At 41.5% G+C, this 17,871-nt stretch overlaps 1 protein-coding gene across 4 annotated transcripts in view; it reads left to right on the forward strand.

Moving 5' to 3' along the window:
* Positions 1 to 17,715, forward strand: part of KDM3B (lysine demethylase 3B) — a 57,638-nt gene extending 39,923 nt beyond the window's left edge. For all 4 annotated transcript variants that reach the window (XM_010807343.4, XM_003586301.6, XM_010807344.4 and 1 more), the window contains 12 exons: positions 666 to 793; positions 2,152 to 2,431; positions 3,152 to 3,408; positions 6,003 to 6,269; positions 7,065 to 7,236; positions 7,642 to 7,732; positions 7,872 to 8,002; positions 8,427 to 8,546; positions 13,390 to 13,529; positions 13,784 to 13,960; positions 14,416 to 14,550; positions 16,281 to 17,715. In XM_010807343.4, the coding sequence (XP_010805645.1) occupies positions 666 to 793; positions 2,152 to 2,431; positions 3,152 to 3,408; positions 6,003 to 6,269; positions 7,065 to 7,236; positions 7,642 to 7,732; positions 7,872 to 8,002; positions 8,427 to 8,546; positions 13,390 to 13,529; positions 13,784 to 13,960; positions 14,416 to 14,550; positions 16,281 to 16,361 (1,979 nt within the window). In that variant the 3' untranslated portion in view covers positions 16,362 to 17,715. The remainder of the gene's footprint in view (positions 1 to 665; positions 794 to 2,151; positions 2,432 to 3,151; positions 3,409 to 6,002; positions 6,270 to 7,064; positions 7,237 to 7,641; positions 7,733 to 7,871; positions 8,003 to 8,426; positions 8,547 to 13,389; positions 13,530 to 13,783; positions 13,961 to 14,415; positions 14,551 to 16,280) is intronic.
* Positions 17,716 to 17,871: the final 156 nt, after the last annotated feature.

Here is a 17,871-nt window from a genome sequence, read left to right on the forward strand (position 1 = left end):
TCTCTTGAAACCGTGAAGAAGGCAGCTTACCAGTAGGAATCAATGGTCATATGGCAACTTACTTTAGAAATTCCTCCAGAAAGTCTATTTCCAGCTTCCATACTTTCACTAACACACACACACTGAAGCTGGTGAATCCCCTGCCTATAGTCTCCTTCACTTTGGGGAGCCACCCCCTGTATCTTTATACCCAGTGTATGCAAGCAGAAGAGCTCCCTGAGTGCAGTGGTCAGATGCCTGCTCCCTGCTGATCTAAGCATTGGTTAAATGTTTCTGTAAAGTATACATTGGTTATAACTTATAGTAAAGTACCTAAATCTCAAGTATACCATTCAAAACGTTTATATTCGCTTGAATATTAAGGAATCTATCCTTAGCGTTTCTGCTGAAGGACACCTTGTTAATGTTTACTTAGAGGAGGGAGGGAGTGTAGCTCAGTGGTTAAATGTGTACAGAACATTACTGCTAGATAGACCTGGGTTAAAGTCTTAGTACTTTCATTTACCAACTTTATGTACTTAAGCAAATAACCTAACTTCCCTGGGTCTCAGTTTCATCATCAGAAATCACGGGTACAAACTGCTACCTCATTGAAATGTAAGGCTTGAGAGAGATAATGTAAAGTATTCCAAGATTGATTATTATTATAATTATCTTTTTTCCAGCTCTTTACAATATTGGAGACATGGTACATGCTGCCCGGGGCAAGTGGGGAATTAAAGCAAACTGCCCTTGTATTAGTCGGCAGAACAAATCTGTGTTGAGACCTGCTGTCACTAATGGGATGTCACAGGTAAAATGGTGTGAAAAAGTGATGTTTCTCACAGGTAAACTGAGAGAAACTTAAGTTCTTTGTTCCAGGAAATGTCCCATTTTCACCTCTGTTGTCCCAGGCTACTCTTGGATTCCTGGGCAACTAGGGGATAGGGAAGCCTGTCTAGAGAGAGCCCGTACAGTTACTGGAGGGATTTAAATTCCCCCTAACTGGTGTGAGTTTCTCTTCATTTGTCTTTAAAACCAATTCAGGCTTAGTTGATAAGTGGCACAAAGAGATAGATTCTTTCCATCTTGTCAGGATTTATACCTCAGGTTCTTTATGCAGATAAAGAGTATAGAAAAGGTCTAGGAATACAGTCTTATCTGTGTGCATGGACCCTGCCTTGTCATGTTAGATACTGAGGAAAGAAACATGAATATTGGCCTGCTGATCTGGGATCATTCCCCCTGAAACCATCCTAAGCCTTCATAGAGAGGCAGTGATTTTCCCATTTTCTGTCAGAGGTGGAGGTCATTCTAGTTTGATGATGACCACTAAGAATAAGACATTATTTAAAAACAAAAAACACACTGCTTACCTTCAGAGGACTTTCCAGGAATGCTGCTGCTGCTAAGTCACTTCAGTCGTGTCCGACTCTGTGCGACCCCATAGATGGCAGCCCACCAGGCTCCCCCATCCCTGGGATTCTCCAGGCAAGAACACTGGAGTGGGTTGCCATTTCCTTCTCCGATGCATGAAGGTGAAAAGTGAAAGTGAAGTCACTCAGTCTTGTCCAACTCTTAGCAACCCCATGGACTGCAGCCTACCAGGCTCCTCCATCAATGGGATTTTCCAGGCAAGAGTACTGGAGTGGGTTCCCATTTCCTTCTCCATCTAGGAATGCTACATGTGATCAATAAGAGGTATAAGGATTAACTCTGAGAAATCTCAAGATATATTTTCAGTAGAATTGATATATTAGAACACATCATCTGGAAAACTTAACAATAGAATAATGACCTTTTTATCGAGCATTTATGTATGTCAGACACTGTGCTGAGGTCTTTGCATATACTATCTCATTTGATCCTCAGAGCAGCTTTGTGCAGTCAGGTTCTGACCACCGATTTGTCATTGTAGAAATTGAGCCTCAGGCATGCCAAACAAAAACCCTGTCTTGTTCATTGCTCTTTCCACAGAACCTAGCATAGATTCTATCACATGTAGGACTCAATAAATACATGTTAAATTAATGAGTGAGTGAAATAGCAGTTTATGGGACAATTCCAAATTGCTTTCCCAGACTTACTTAGTGTCAGCAGTCCTTACTATTTGCAATGTATTTTTTCTACACAAGGACAGCACTTTAATAATTTTGGCGTTCTGTGCTATAGCTTCCTAGCATAAACCCTAGTGCCTCTTCTGGAAATGAAACCACCTTCTCAAGCGGAGGAGGAACTGCACCGGGAGCACAACCAGAGACAGACCATGTTCCCAAAGCCGACAGTACTGACAGCAGATCAGATGAGCCTCTGAAAGCAGACAGTTCGACATCAAATAGCAATAGTGAGCTAAAAGCCATCAGGCCCCCTTGCCCTGACACAGCCCCACCCTCCTCTGCCCTGCACTGGTTGGCGGATTTAGCAACTCAGAAGGCTAAAGAAGAAACAAAAGGTGAGATTAACACAAGTCCCTGCCTTGCCGGTGGGTGGAACACTTGAGTTATTCTGAAATTCTTCAAACTCATACATTACAATCCACATTTTTGAAACATGCTGCTTGCTTTCTCTGGCCAATCACATAAAATGAGGGAATCTCTTTCAACTTCTTTCTAGAAGTGGAGCTTTTTTAAAAAGGCACATGCCTGGGCTCTACCCCAAACCTCTTTAGCCAGAATTTAGTTTTTAACAATCTTCCCAGATTGCCCTATTATTAAGCCAGTATTGCTAGCCAGGAGAGCTAGACTTGCCTTTTGATGGGCACAAGAATCACCTGGGGAATCGTTAAAAATGAAGATTCCTGTGCCCCACCAGAACTATTAAATGAGAATCTTCATTTTTAACAAGCACTCCAGGAGATTACAATACAGGTATTCTGGAGACTTACTTGAAGAAACACTGACTTAGAAAGTGAGGGAGACAAAAGATGAATGGGAACAAAATGAAGTTTGAAATCCAGATCTGGAAAAGAAAGGAAGAAGTAGGAGAGCTTCTCCTTGGCCATGAGACGTGCCATAGTCACAGCTCATCAGGCTTGGCCCAGACAGGCTGTATGTAGTTTGGGGGGCAGGAGAGGGGAGAATCTTTCTTCTTTCCTACTTGGCTGATTTTTAGGAGGCAGTTGCCTGCTGGGTATTCCTTGTGCCTAATGCTATTCCCGGTTATGTTCTTACAGAAGCAGGGTCCCTGAGGTCGGTGCTCAATAAAGAGTCTCATTCACCCTTTGGGCTGGATTCGTTCAACTCCACTGCAAAGGTCTCTCCGTTGACTCCAAAGCTTTTTAACAGTCTGTTACTGGGTCCCACTGCCTCCAACAACAAAACTGAAGGCTCTAGCCTTCGAGACCTCCTCCACTCCGGGCCAGGAAAGCTTCCTCAAACCCCCTTGGACACAGGCATACCCTTTCCCCCGGTCTTCTCTACATCCTCAGCAGTAAGTGTCCTCCCTAAAACTCTAGCCTTTGCTGCTTTTCCATGGAAGAACCATCAGAAAGAGATCTGATAACTAGGTTGGAGGGTATAGAGTGACTTGTATTCTCTACATTATCAGTCCCAATTGATAAGATCTTTCTTTATATCAAGTTTGGGGAATGTTTGAGATCCTTTTAAGTAGTAAAGCTTTTGTGCCTTGTTAGGAAATCAGTAGAAACTGAGACATTGGAATTTTTCAGTCATCAGCAGGAATCACTTTATTTTCTTGATGATAACAGATAGCTAATTTTTTTTAATGTAGGCAATACATTTATGTGGCATCCTCTTGGATATCTAATAGACACCTCAAACATAACACGTCTAAGACCACACTCCTAATCTTTTGCCTATAAACTTGCATTTCCTTTATTTTTTGCCTCTCTTGATCACTGGTTTCCAATTGCTTGGCCAAAAATCTTAAGAGTCATTTGGGACTCCCCTCTCACACTTTGTGTCTAATCTGTTAGCATATCTTTTCAGTTTGATTGCTAAAATGTATTCGTAGCACACCCATTTCTCATCAGCTCCTCTGCTTCCCCATTCTAGTCTGAGATAACATCCTCTGTTGCCTGAATTCTTGGAGTAATCTCCATTTCTTCCCTTTCCACTCTACAGTCAGTTTCAACAGAGCAGTTAGTGTGATCCTTTTAAGATATAAATCTAATCATATCACTGTTGCCTAAAATCTTTCAAGGGCTTCCAATTTCATAATAAAAACAGACTCCTTTCAGTGGACTATACTGTTCCAGCCCTAGCTTCTCCTCACTTCCCTGACCTCAACTACCACTCTCATTTTCCATTCTGCTCTGGCCACACCCACCTTCTTGCTTTTCCTTGGACATGGCTAGGCATGCTCTCTTCAGAGCCTTTACATGTATCCTTTTCTCCACCGAGAGCTGTCTTTTTCATGTCACCACATGGCCTGCTTCATCGTCAGCATCCTCTCCTTTATGAAATGTTACCTCTTTAGTAAGCCTTCTTTTTAGATCACCCTTTTTTTAAAGTCCATTCCACTCCCATCTTCCACTTATATCTGTTTCCTCTGCACCTATTATCATCTGACTTACTGTGTTTTATTTATTTTCTATCTCATCACTTAAAGGCATTTTTGTCTTTTTTTTTTTTTTCCATGCTGTGCGGCTTTTGGGATCTTAGTTCTCCAACCAGGGATCGAACTGGGTCCCTAGCAGTGGAAGCACAAAGTTCTAATCACTAAACTGGTAGAAATTCCCCATTTTTGTCTGTTTTATTCACCCAATAGTCATAGTGCCACAATGTTTGATACATAGGTATTTAGTAAGCATTTACTGAACAAATAAATTCAAAAGGTTTTAAATTTAAAAGATACAGTGAAAAGGCTTCTTCTTGCTGTTGCCTCCCTTTCTGTAGGCAACCACTGTTCCATGAGTGTCCTTGCTATGATATTAAAATACATTCAGTATATAGTTTTTTCCTCCTCTTTTTACACAGATATTTTTATATGTTGGTTCTTTATTTTCAGTTTATGTATTTCAGAGATCATTTCAAACAAGTACATAAACATATTTCTCATTCTATTTTATGACTGACTGAAATTTGATGATGGTTGAGCCCTGTACAGTGTGGGTTATTTGTTTCTCTTTTGGATAAATGACCTCTGAAATTACTTTGAGCTCTGTTTTATCTGTACTTGGCTTGGACTCCCAGTTCTCCTTTTTCTTTTTAAATTTTCCAAAGATGTTATATGGTTGCATACACTTCATAGAGATAATGACTAGTGATACTTAAGTCATTGGGCTATCAAGTCTACAGAAGCCCTCCCCTTCCTTCACATCTGTGGTCTTAGGTTTCTCACTTTCATCTCTGGGCCTGAGCTTCCCCACCAGCCAAAACAAATGAGAGATTCTTGGTAGGGGGCAAACTGAGGAGTGGGAGACTACTTTCAGAATATTCAGTTCTCTTGGATACAAATATTTATTGGGTACACTCCCTAGTAAAAAGTCATTGCCTTGGTAAGTCACCTCAATTACTTAATTGAAGTATTATATCCCTTGAACATGCTGGCCAGAAAAAAATGTATAACCCTCAAAGTAAATGATCTTTTTCACTCAGCTGTAGCATTTTGTGATCCCTGAAGTCTACGTGCATATAAAATGGGCCTCAATGCCAAAGATATTTCTTTCTTTTTTATTTTTATTTTTTGGCTGTACCATGCAGCATGTGGAATCTTCCCTGACCAGGAATTGAACTTATGCCCCCTCATTGGGAGCACAGAATCTTAACCACTGGACCATCAGGGAAGTCCCCAGAGATATTTCTTAGGTCTCAAATCTCTTGCAATAGAGGGATCTTTCTGTACTTTTCTTTCACAAATAAAAAGCAGAATATGAAGGCTAGGAAAATGTAAGATATTAACTTAATAGATTCCCCTTCCAACCACAAAAGACTTCATAATAACTTTTATGAAATTGAATCAGGTAGATCAGAACTCCATGTGAATAAAACTGTGAGACTGTTTTTTAATACTCTACTGATGGTGCCTCAGTCATACTAACCTGATGGATTTGTGTCTGGCAGGGAGTGAAGAACAAGGCCAGCCTACCCAACTTCCTTGACCACATCATTGCCTCAGTGGTAGAAAATAAGAAAACCTCAGATGCTGCAAAGCGGGCCTGTAACTTGACTGATACCCAAAAGGAAGTGAAGGAGATGGTGATGGGGTTAAATGTGCTGGACCCCCATACCTCTCATTCCTGGCTCTGTGATGGAAGACTTTTGTGTCTTCATGACCCCAGCAACAAAAACAATTGGAAGATCTTCCGGGAGTGTTGGAAGCAAGGCCAGGTAAGCAAGAATAAGCAGATCCCAGGGTCGGCTGTCTACCTGTCCACCCACCAAAGCTAGCAGGATAGTTTCAGTTCTCTCTGGGAGATACTCTGCCAAGGAGATTTAGATATATAGTAAGTTTATTGTAGACAGCTTTGCTACTTTGAGTTTTCTTTGATTTTTAAAAATTGAAAGATTTGTAAAATGCACTATGGATCTTTTTTCTTTCTCAGCTGTGTAGCTCTGTGTTCTTAAAAGTGCAGTTGAAATTCCTGTGAAGTTGTGATCTGGCATTAATAACACCTTTAGAGGAAAATCCTTAAGTGAGATATGGTGTGAGGTGAGAGTTGGTGGAAGTGGGTGGTACTTTTCTAGGTAAATGTTTCAAGACCATACAAGTCTGTGGGATAGTGTAATAACACTTCCTGAATTTTATACATTAGCAGGTATGAGGAAGGAGGGGTTTATGGAATTGTCTAGATAGTTTTTTATTTGAGATGTGAGGAAGTATTCTGAGTTGCATTTAGCTTTTCATCCTCTCACCTCAAATTAGTGGTATATGCCAGGGCAATAGAAGCGATTTCTCTGGAATGCACCCCCACCCCCACCCTGTGAGAATCAAATATAGTAACAGAATAGAAGTGTTTTCATTTTCTGTAGCTGACATGTTGAATCCATGGATTCTGAAACTGGGAGGGATCAAGAAGTCATCATGGAGAAGAGGTTGTCCTCAGGAAACCCTCCTATTCTATCCTTAGCCCTGAGTTAAGTGTTTCCTACATGGCTCTGATTAAGATACTTTTATTTCCACAGCCAGTGCTGGTTTCAGGAGTACATAAAAAGCTCAAGTCTGAACTCTGGAAGCCAGAAGCCTTTAGCCAGGAATTTGGAGACCAGGATGTGGACTTGGTGAACTGCAGGAACTGTGCTATAATTTCCGATGTGAAAGTTCGGGATTTCTGGGATGGCTTCGAGATCATATGCAGTAAGTAGCTTTGCTATCTGGTTCTATAAAAGCAGACTAGAAAGTAAGCATCTATATGCCCAGCCCTACCCCTAAAATAGCAAATTATTGATACATCCTCTTAGTGGGAGAAATAGTCTATCATGGTGGCAACCAGGTAGCTCTCATGGCAGTCACATGGCTCCCAGACCTTACCTGGACTTAAGCACATGTCACATGGGCTGTGTGGGGCACTTTCACTTTGAGATGGAAAAACTCACCATGGTTTTTCTGTGGGTGAGGAAAACAAAGCCCATGTAATCCATTATAGAGGTTTGCAAACTAAAAAAAAAAGAGAGAGTTTAGTCTTCTAAACCTTTTCGTCACTGGAGAATCAGGAAATAGCCAACACAGCAGATGTTTGTAGGAGTGCTTTCTGTCTTCCAGAACGATTAAGGTCAGAAGATGGGCAGCCAATGGTGCTCAAACTCAAGGACTGGCCTCCTGGGGAAGATTTTCGGGACATGATGCCAACAAGGTTAGTGAACTACAGTAAGTCATCTTGAGAGACTTGTGCTTTGCTGAAGCCATCACAAAGTTATCACAGAAAAGTGAGCTCCACCTCTTTGCCTTTTTCCCCTGTAACAACCTAAGTCATTTCTCATGCTCTTTTGTAGGTTTGAAGATCTGATGGAGAACCTTCCTCTGCCAGAATATACCAAGCGAGATGGCAGGCTCAATCTGGCCTCCAGGCTACCCAGCTATTTTGTAAGGCCCGATCTGGGCCCCAAGATGTACAATGCCTACGGTATGAGGGAGAGGCCATAACTGATCTTTTTGAATACTCTTGTTTCCATTTTACCTGAAGAGGGAGATCTGTAATCAGTGTCATGTGTAGAGATGATAGAGGGCAGAGTGATGAAGAAGTTGACAGTATCCAGGATAGTTTTGAATGTTTGCTTTTATCATTGACTTACATAACAGCCCTATGAGCCAGTCCATAAAACATACATTACAGAATTAGAAAGTTTCCTCTCAAAGACTCCATCCAAGGAATTTCCATGACAATCCAGTGGTTAAGATTCCATGCTTCTACTACATAGGGCATGGGTTCAATCCCTGGTCAGGGAAAGACCCAGCATGCCACGCCACTCAGCCAAAAATGAAAAAAATAATTATAATAATACAGAATATTGCCATTTCACCTTGTATATCTTCCTTTTTATCTTCAGGCTTGATAACAGCAGAAGACAGAAGAGTTGGCACAACAAATCTTCACTTAGATGTGTCTGATGCAGTTAATGTGATGGTGTATGTTGGGATCCCCATCGGGGAGGGTGCTCATGATGAAGGTAAGATTTCTAGAACTCAGTGCTTCAGGAGGGTGAGGTTTAGCCTAAGAAGTAAAATGGGATGTCTTTCTCCTCAGTCAGGGCCAGTTGCTTTTTCTTAAGTCTCCACCAGACATGATGCGTCGTAGGCGCACAAAGGGGTGATTGTAGCAGAGAAGAGTGGTACTTGTGTGTCATCAACCAGTTATTCTCTCTTTGGGAATGCTGCCCCTTAACACTGAGTGTATAGCATGACAAAGAGGAAAAAGAAGAAAGGGCAAACTGGCCTATCTCATCCAGCAGCCAGTTCAGCTGTGGGGTAACGGATGATAAAGCCAGGTCATCTGCACAGAAATGAAGCATAAAAGTGATACTTTGCTGCTTTGCACTCTCCACTATTTCGATGTAAAATTAATATGTGTTAATTATGGAGGTTTCAGAAAACAAAGTTTTAAAGAAGAAAATAACTCAAAATCTCAAAGTTAATAGATAATCAGTGTCATTACTTTGGTAATATTTTCTGCCACACATTTGCTTTAGATGCTACACACCTGTAGATCTTTTCATTAGGTTGTCTTTTAAAGGGTTATAATAGAAGCCAAGCCTCTTACCTTGGCAGAGAAGCTTTACCCTTCACGGCCTTAAATCCATAGAATCCTAGAGCTTGAAGAGGTCTTGAGAAAGTATACAGTCCATCTACATACAGTAGGAGTGAGTGAGTGAGTGAAGTCGCTCAGTCGTGTCCGACTCTTTGCAACCCCGTGGATTGTAGCCCCCCAAGCTCCTCCATCCATGGGATTCTCCAGGCAAGAATACTGCCGGTTGTCGTTTCCTTCTCCAGGGGATCTTCCCAACCCAGGGATCGAACCCAGGTCTCCCGCATTGCAGGCAGACACTTTACCATCTGAACTGAAGGGTTTAGAGGCCATCAAATGGACATGACCTATAAAGGCAATTTTGATGGTTTTACATAGAAATGACCTCTAATGGAAGAGAACACAAATAGGAACTATGTGAGATACATTTCTATGTAAAATATATTTTGCACATAATTCAGCATTTTAAATGAGCACTCTGCAACCAAGACCAAATATCAGTCACCTCTTGAGGTTTTCTACTATGTACCAACATCAAATCTACATAGGAACAAATGTTACTCCTGCTTTTCTCTTCTATATCAAATGTCCTGAAGCCTTTGTGTCTCTCTGGAGCAAGGCCAAGTTTCTGAAGGCACATTCCAGTATAAACATCATCAGTGGGGTAGAGAAGGACCCGGTCAGTCACATTGTACAGCCTCAGGGCCAGGTGGCCGGAGTAGAGGAATCCGCCTCCTCCTGCATAAGGCGGGTAGACGCCAGTGTAAACAACTTTCGGGATGTAGTACTTGAGTTTCTTATCCTGATGAGGTCCAGCATTATGAATCACGTCACCAATAAACAAATCTTTGGCTTTGTTCCCGGATAAGCTATTCAAGTAATTCAGGAGATGATGGGTGTTCACAAAAACAACATCATTGCCCTTGAACATGACAGTAGGAAATAATGTGCAATTTGAACATAAGATATGGCTACACAGTTTGAACAGGAAATATGTTTTTTTTTAAAACTATTCTTCCAAAAAATGATGAGTCTCTATCAAAAGTATGGAAGATTAGGGTCACTTCCCATGTGTAGGAAGCTTAGACTTCACTGTGACTGTTGACTCTGAGTCTACTTTTTATCACTCCCGAGAGATAGAGAATGTTGTTGTTGTTCAGTCTCTAAGTCATGTTTAACTCTTTGCGACCCCCTAGACTACAGCACATCAGGCTTTCCTGTCCATCACCATCTCCTGGAATTTGCTCAAACTCATGTCTATTGAGTTGGTGATACTATCTTAACTGTCTCATCCTCTGCTGCCCCGTTCTCCTTTTGCCTTCAGTCTTTCCCAGCATCAGGGTCTTTTCCAGTGAGTCAGCTCTTCCCATCAGGTGGCCAAAGTATTGAAGCTTCAGCTTCAGCATCAGTCCTTCCATTGAGTATTCAGGGTTGATTTCCTTTTGGATTGACTGGTTTGATCTCTGTGCTGTCCAAGAGACTTTCAGGGATCTTCTCTACCAGCACAATTTGAAAGCATCAGTTCTTCGGTGCTCAGCCTTCTTTATGGTCTAACTCTCACATCTATACATGCCTACTGAAAAAAGCCATAGCTTTGACTATATGGACCTTTGTCAGCAAAGTGATGTCTCTTCTTTTTAATACTCTGTCTAGGTTTGTCAATAGCTTTTCTTCCAAGGAGCAAGCATCTTTTAATTTCATGGCAGCAATCACCATCTACAGTGATTTTGGAGCCCAAGAAAATAAAATCTGTCACTGTTTCCACTTTTTCAAAACCCCATCTATTTGCCGTGAAGTGAGGGACGAGAACCATTCAACTTCCACTTCTTCAGCATTACTGGTCAGGGCATACACTTGGATTACTGTGATATTGAATAGACTCAAGGGATTATATCTGATAGACAGAGTGCCTGAAGAACTATGGACGGAGGTTCGTGACATTGTACAGAAGGTGGTGATCAAGACCATCCCCAAGAAAAAGAAATTAAAAAAGGCAAAATGGTTGTCTGAGGAGGCCTTGCAAATACCTGAGAAAACAAGAGAAGCAAAAGGGAAAGGAGAAAAGGAAAGATATACCCATTTGAATGCAGAGTTCCAAAGAACAGCAAGGAGAGATAAAGCCTTCTTCAGTGATCAATGCAAAGAAATAGAGGAAAACAATAGAATGGGAAAGACTAGAGATCTCTTCAAGAAAATTAGAGATACCAAGGGAACATTTCATGCAAAGATGCACGCAATAAAGACAGAAATGGTATGGACCTAACAGAAGCAGAAGATATTAAGAAGAGGTGGCAAGAAAACACAGAAGAACTATACAAAAAAGATCTTCATGGTCCAGATATTCACGATTGTGTGATCACTCACCTAGAGCCAGACATCCTGAAATGTGAAGTCAAGTGAGCCTTAGGAAGCATCACTACGAACAAAGCTAGTGGAGGTGATGGAATTCCAGTTGAGCTATTTCAGATCCTAAAACTTGATGTGAAAGTGCTGCGCTCAGTATGCCAGCAAATTTGGAAAACTCAGCAGTGGCCACAGGACTGGAAAAGGTCAGTTTTCAGTCCACTCTCAAAGAAAGGCATGCCAAAGAATGCTCAAGCTACTGCACAATTGCACTCATCTCACACGCTAGTAAAGTAATGCTCAAAATTCTCCAACCCAGCCTTCAACAGCACGTGTACCATGAACTTCCAAATGTCAGAGCTGGATTTAGAAAAGGCAGAGGAACCAGAGATCAAATTGCCAACATCCGTTGGATCACTGAAAAAGCAAGAGAGTTCCAAAAAAACATCTACTTCTGCTTTATTGACTATGATAAAGCCTTTGACTATGTGGATCACAACAAACTGTGGGAAATCCTGAAAGAGATGGGAATACTAGACCACCTTACCTGCCTCCTGAGAAATCTATATGTAGGTCAAGAAGCAACAGTTAGAACTGGACATGGAACAACAGACTGGTTCCAGATTGGGAAAGGAGTACGTCAAGGCTGTATATTGTCACCCTACTTATTTAACTTATATGCAGAGTACATCATGAGAATGCTGGACTGGACGAAGCACAAGCTGGAATCAAGATTGCCGGGAGAAATATCAATAACCTCAGATATGCAGGTGACACCACTCTTATGGCAGAAAGTGAAGAAGAACTAAAGAGCCTCTTGATGAAAGTGAAAGAGTGAAAAAGTTAGCTTAAAACTCAACATTCAGAAAACTAAGATCATGGCATCCGGTCCTATCACTTCATGGCAAATAGATGGGGAAACAGTGGAAAGAGAGACTTTATTTTGGGGGGCTTCAGAATCACTGCAGATGGTGACGGCAGCCATGAAATTAAAAGATGCTTGCTCCTTGGAAGAAAAGCTATGACCAACCTAAGCAGTATATTAAAAAGCCTAGAGATTACTTTGCCAACAAATGTCTGTCTAGTCGAAGCTATGGTTTTTCCAGCAGTCGTATATGGATGTGAGAGTCAGACTATAAAGAAAGCTGAGTGCCGAAGAATTGATGCTTTTGAACTGTGGTGTTGGAGAAGACTCTTGAGAGTCCCTTGGACTGCAAGGAGATCCAACCAGTCCTTCCTAAAGGAAATCAGTCCTGAATATTCATTGGAGGGACTGATGCTAAAGCTGAAACTCCAATACTTTGGCCACCTGATGCAGAGAACTGATTCATTTGAAAAAACCCTGATTCTGGGGAAGATTGAGGGCGGGAGAAGGGGATGACAGAGGATGAGATGGTTGGATGGCATCACCGACTCAATGAGTAAACTTCGGGAGTTGGTGATGGACAGGGAAGCCTGGCATGATGCAGTCCATGGAGTCACAAAGAGTTGAACAGAACTGAGCAACTGAACTGAAGTGAAGTGAGGGATCAGATGCCATTATCTTAGTTTTTTGAATGTCAAGTTTCAAGCCAGCTCTTTCTCCTCTTTCACCATCATCAAGAGGCTCTTCAGTTCCTCTTTACTTTCTGCCATTAGAGTAGTATCATCTGCATATATCTGAGGTTGTTTATATTTCTCCTGGCAGTCTTGATTCTAGCTTGTGATTAATCCAGCCCGGCATTTCATGTGATATACTCTGCATATAAGTTAAATAAACAGGGTGACAACATATAGCCTTGACATACTCCTTTCCCAATTTTAAACCAGTCCGTTATTGCAGATAAAGCACAGTAGAGAGTAAACTTGTTTGAATTGGACATTTTGCTTCACTCAGAGGTACTGAAGTGGCTGCTTACATTGAAATATCATTTTGCTTTTTTCAGAGGTTCTCAAAACAATTGACGAGGGAGATGCTGATGAGGTGACAAAGCAAAGGATTCATGATGGAAAGGAGAAACCCGGTGCTTTGTGGCATATCTATGCAGCCAAGGATGCAGAGAAGATCCGGGAGCTGCTCCGAAAGGTATGTCCCTGAGTGGGCTCCCAGCTCACAGGTCTGGGGATGCTAAGACAGTCTAACTAGGGTTTCTCATGTAGAGTCCCTTGGCATTAAAGACTTGTGTCCTTTGTTACAATGCCCCATAGGGCTGAATCCTCACTTAGAGGATATTAAATAAAGTAGGTATTACTGCAGCAAGCTGGATTTATCCTGTTAATAATCTTTATGTGTTTACTGATTTTTCCATCTTTGGGTTTTGATCGTGGTTTCATGATCAGGTTGGAGAAGAGCAAGGCCAAGAGAATCCCCCTGATCATGATCCAATTCATGACCAAAGTTGGTACTTGGACCAGACCCTACGTAAGCGGCTCTATGAGGAATATGGTGTGCAAGGCTGGGCCATTGTTCAGTTCCTGGGAGATGCTGTCTTCATACCTGCTGGAGCCCCACACCAGGTATGTCCCAACTTGTGGGTGGGGCTCCGCAGTTCCCATAGTTTCCTTATTTCTGAGTTTGTTGCTAATCTGGCAGTAGATATAAAAGTGTGGGTTAGACCAATTGCTCTTAAACTGCAACTTATTTTTTGCGTTTTCATTTTCTTCTATGTAATTTTAAATGCTCATTTAAAGAAGAAAGTGAGTCTCAGTTCAATCCCATTTTCAATTCCTTCATTCTGCCTTCCCCAGAAAGTAGCCTACTGTTAAGAATGTGATATATATTTTTCCAGATCCTATTTTTGCACTAGTACCATTTTCATTTATAAATTTATACTTAGAGTCTTTCTGCATTTGTTGTCGTTATAAACGTGGGGTATCAGAAGTGTTTCTCCAGTGTCCTTGTGCACTACATGAGCGGTTTCCTCAGGTTACTGACTGGCGCCTGCTGTCTGCCTCTGCCTTTCCTCTCGCAGGTGCACAACCTATATAGTTGCATCAAAGTCGCAGAAGACTTCGTGTCTCCAGAACACGTAAAGCACTGTTTTCGCCTGACGCAGGAATTCAGGCATCTCTCTAACACTCACACAAACCATGAGGATAAACTGCAGGTAAAGAGCTCCTCCTCCACTCCAGCCCTGTCTTATCTCCTTGTAGGCCACATACATAGGAGGCGCACACTGCTTTCTGAGGCTATTATCTGGGCAGGATAACTGCAGAGAGCTGACTCAGGCCCATGTCTGGGGTGTGACAAGTCCTCCCTCAGGAAGTGTTTAATCAGTCCTCTTCAGGTTTACTTTTAGAGAATATTCGTCTTTTCACCTCATCACTTCCAATGTGGCAGTCTTTTCTTTCTCTGCCCCTGGAAGATACAGTGTTTCAGTGTTAGTAACTGCACTAGACTGACCTCCCCAGTCAGGTGAGAAAAGCACTGTGGCAATGTGTTCTAAACCTGTTTCCACAGAACTGCCTTCTCCCAGCAAATTTCTGTGCAAACTCAATTCCTTAGAGCCCTGCTAGGGACTGTAATCCATGTCCCTAAGAGTTGTTTCCCCCTCATAGATCTAAACTGGAGAATCAGATTAGGTTTTCCTCTGTTCTGAAATGGATTGGAACTTTAAGGGCAGAATATCATTTTTAATATACCTGGATGCTTAGTAACATAAAAAAAAAAAAAGAATAAGAAAGCAAGATTCCCGAGGCAGAGGTTTAGCATCCAAACAGGCATTCTCGCAGCCTCTCACTTAAGGCCTGTTTTCCTGCATCATGCCTGTGACTCAGGTGTGTCAGTGACCCGTGAGGTTGGATATTTTTCTTGGTTGTTGCTAGATTGATAGATGACATTTCTATTATAGATAGAATGCAAGTGTTCAGGCATATATATTTTAGACCACCCTCTGTTTGGTCTCTACTTGTCACATATCACCTCCCAGTCCTCTGTTACTGCTTTATTTTTTCCTGTAGTTTTCACCATCTAACATACTATGTATCTTTTGTTTGTTTCTATCCCTACTAGAACATAAGCTGTTTAAGCTCCATGAAGGCAGAGGTTTTGCTGTTTTAGTTCACTGCTTTTCCCTAGGACATGTCTGACACATAGTAGGTACTCAGTAAACATTGGTTGAATTAATACAAAAAATGTGATAGAGAATAACAAGGGGGCTTGTGTGGCCATCATTCAGCTTAAGAGATAAAGCATCATATTCATACCATATATATAATGTATTTATATACAACAACTACATTGTTGAAGCCTCCATGTACCCTTTCCCATTCCATCTCCCCAAAAATAATCATCATGTTGATTTAAAACTGTCTTCATCCTGTTCACTCTATTTTAATAACTTTTGCTTCATACATTATATGTGTTCCTTTTTGACAAATTAGAAAATATAGGCACGAAAGGGAAAAATACCCAATAAATCCTACCTGCCCACTGTTTTTAGTGCATTCTTATTAGCTATAGGACCTTAATGTAAGATTCTTGACCTCAGTTCTCATCTGTAAAATGGGAATAATAATAGAATCTACTTCATAGGATTATGGTAAGGATTAAATGAAAGTCCACATAAAGAGCTTAGCAGTAGTGCCCAGCACATATATACACATAGAGGATGGTGATTATATAGGCTTTCAAATGATGAATCACTCTTTTTTGAATATAAACTGTATATTCTGTGTGATTTGTAAATCATCTTTTGGGGTTGGTTAGGGGAGCACGCAGTCCTGGTTGAGGGCTTTCCTCACTCATCAGTAGGCTTTTAGTCCTTGCAGGATATTTTCATTTGCAGAGCACAGTCTGTGGCTGCCATGGACTAACTGTGCTGATTGCTCTCTCCAGGTGAAGAACATCATTTATCACGCAGTGAAAGATGCTGTTGGCACCCTCAAGGCTCATGAGTCCAAGCTGGCAAGATCGTAGGCGTGGAGAAATTTCAAACTCCCCTGTGAAGCAGGTCTTTCACTCACAACACATACAGGGAACGACAGGGTTCTCTGCTGGAGCAGAGGTCCTTCACTTGGAGCCAGTGTGGTCAGTATTACAAACTCTCCAGCCACTCTTTTCTACGCTGCCTCAACACTGAAGGTTGACACAGGAAAGTCGCACTGTTCACACACACAGTTTCAGACTCCAAGCCGAGGGTGCCACATCCCTATCCTGTGGCCTTTTGGGACTTCAGATTGCCTGAACATCACTGGGCTGTCCTGCACATTCTCATGATTTGAGATTTGTGGAAACCAGGAATGTGGGCACACCTTTCTTTTTTTTTTCTCTTGTGCCTAGTTAAGTGGGAATGTGTTTGGAGGTAGGGGGAAATCACATACCTGGTACATGTGGGGGCTAATTGTTTAAACACGCCTGGTGGAAGCCTGATGGTGTCTCTACACATGACCTCTGACACAGCCCATCCCAGGAGATGGGTGAAGCCATTCCCCACCATCTCTCTCCCATGAACACTGAAGTCTTGAAGGACCCAGGGAGAATCCACTGCTTTTCCCAAGAGGCTCCAGGATTAGGAAACGTGTGTATTTAGTGAAAAATAGGTTTGTAGTGAAATAGTTACTATTTCATGAAAGTAGATATTTTTAGAACTTTTGAAATACCACAGTTTTTTTCCTGGATTATGAGGAAAGGCACATTACATTTAGTCTTCCTTCGAGAAAACTCTTTGAAGAAATAAGATTTTTAGAAATCAACTGCCCATTATAGCACAAAAATCAGCCAAAGCAGAATTTAAAAGAATTGGCTTTTTAGGGTTCTTTTAATTTCACCCCCCTCCCATCTCAGCCCTATCTTGAGGGAACAGCCATCTTGAGAAAGAACTTTGTCGTGTCTGAGCTGTGGTGTGTTCCATGCATACACACACTGGTGACTCCAGGAACCATTTCCACCTATTACCAGCGTTCCCTTGGGACTCCTCTTGTAGTTCCAAATTCAAAGGAAAGTTTGCTTTCCTACATGAGGCGTTTTGTTTTGGGAGTTTTTTTGTCCAGAAATATTTTCAGCAAAACTTTCCAACTCAGTGGAGTTTTATTAAGAATTTATTTGAAAATGATGGAATTCATTGGCCCATAGATACATTGGAAAATGTATCTATCTTCTTCCCAGCTGTACTGTAGTGCCCTGCAGGCTTGTTTATATGTTCACAGTTACTTTTTTTTTTTTTTAATAAAAGTCATTTACTGTAGAATACTTTTAATTTCACTTTCTGTATTTTAATTTTGTTGAAGGGCTGATTGGGATTTCCATGTTCTTATTAAAAATCTAACAAATCTGTTCATAGTGGACTAACTTCTTCCTGTGCCAGTTCTAAAAAGCAGGGCCAGGTTGAGGGTGGGGTTGGAGTTGGAGGATAGTTCATTTTCATATCATCATTACATTGTTGCATCCAATTATTACTCTTTGCTTCCTGAATTTGTGCCCAGTTAGG

Source organism: Bos taurus, chromosome 7 (assembly GCF_002263795.3).
Source record: "Bos taurus isolate L1 Dominette 01449 registration number 42190680 breed Hereford chromosome 7, ARS-UCD2.0, whole genome shotgun sequence".
NCBI classification, from domain to species: domain Eukaryota; kingdom Metazoa; phylum Chordata; class Mammalia; order Artiodactyla; family Bovidae; genus Bos; species Bos taurus.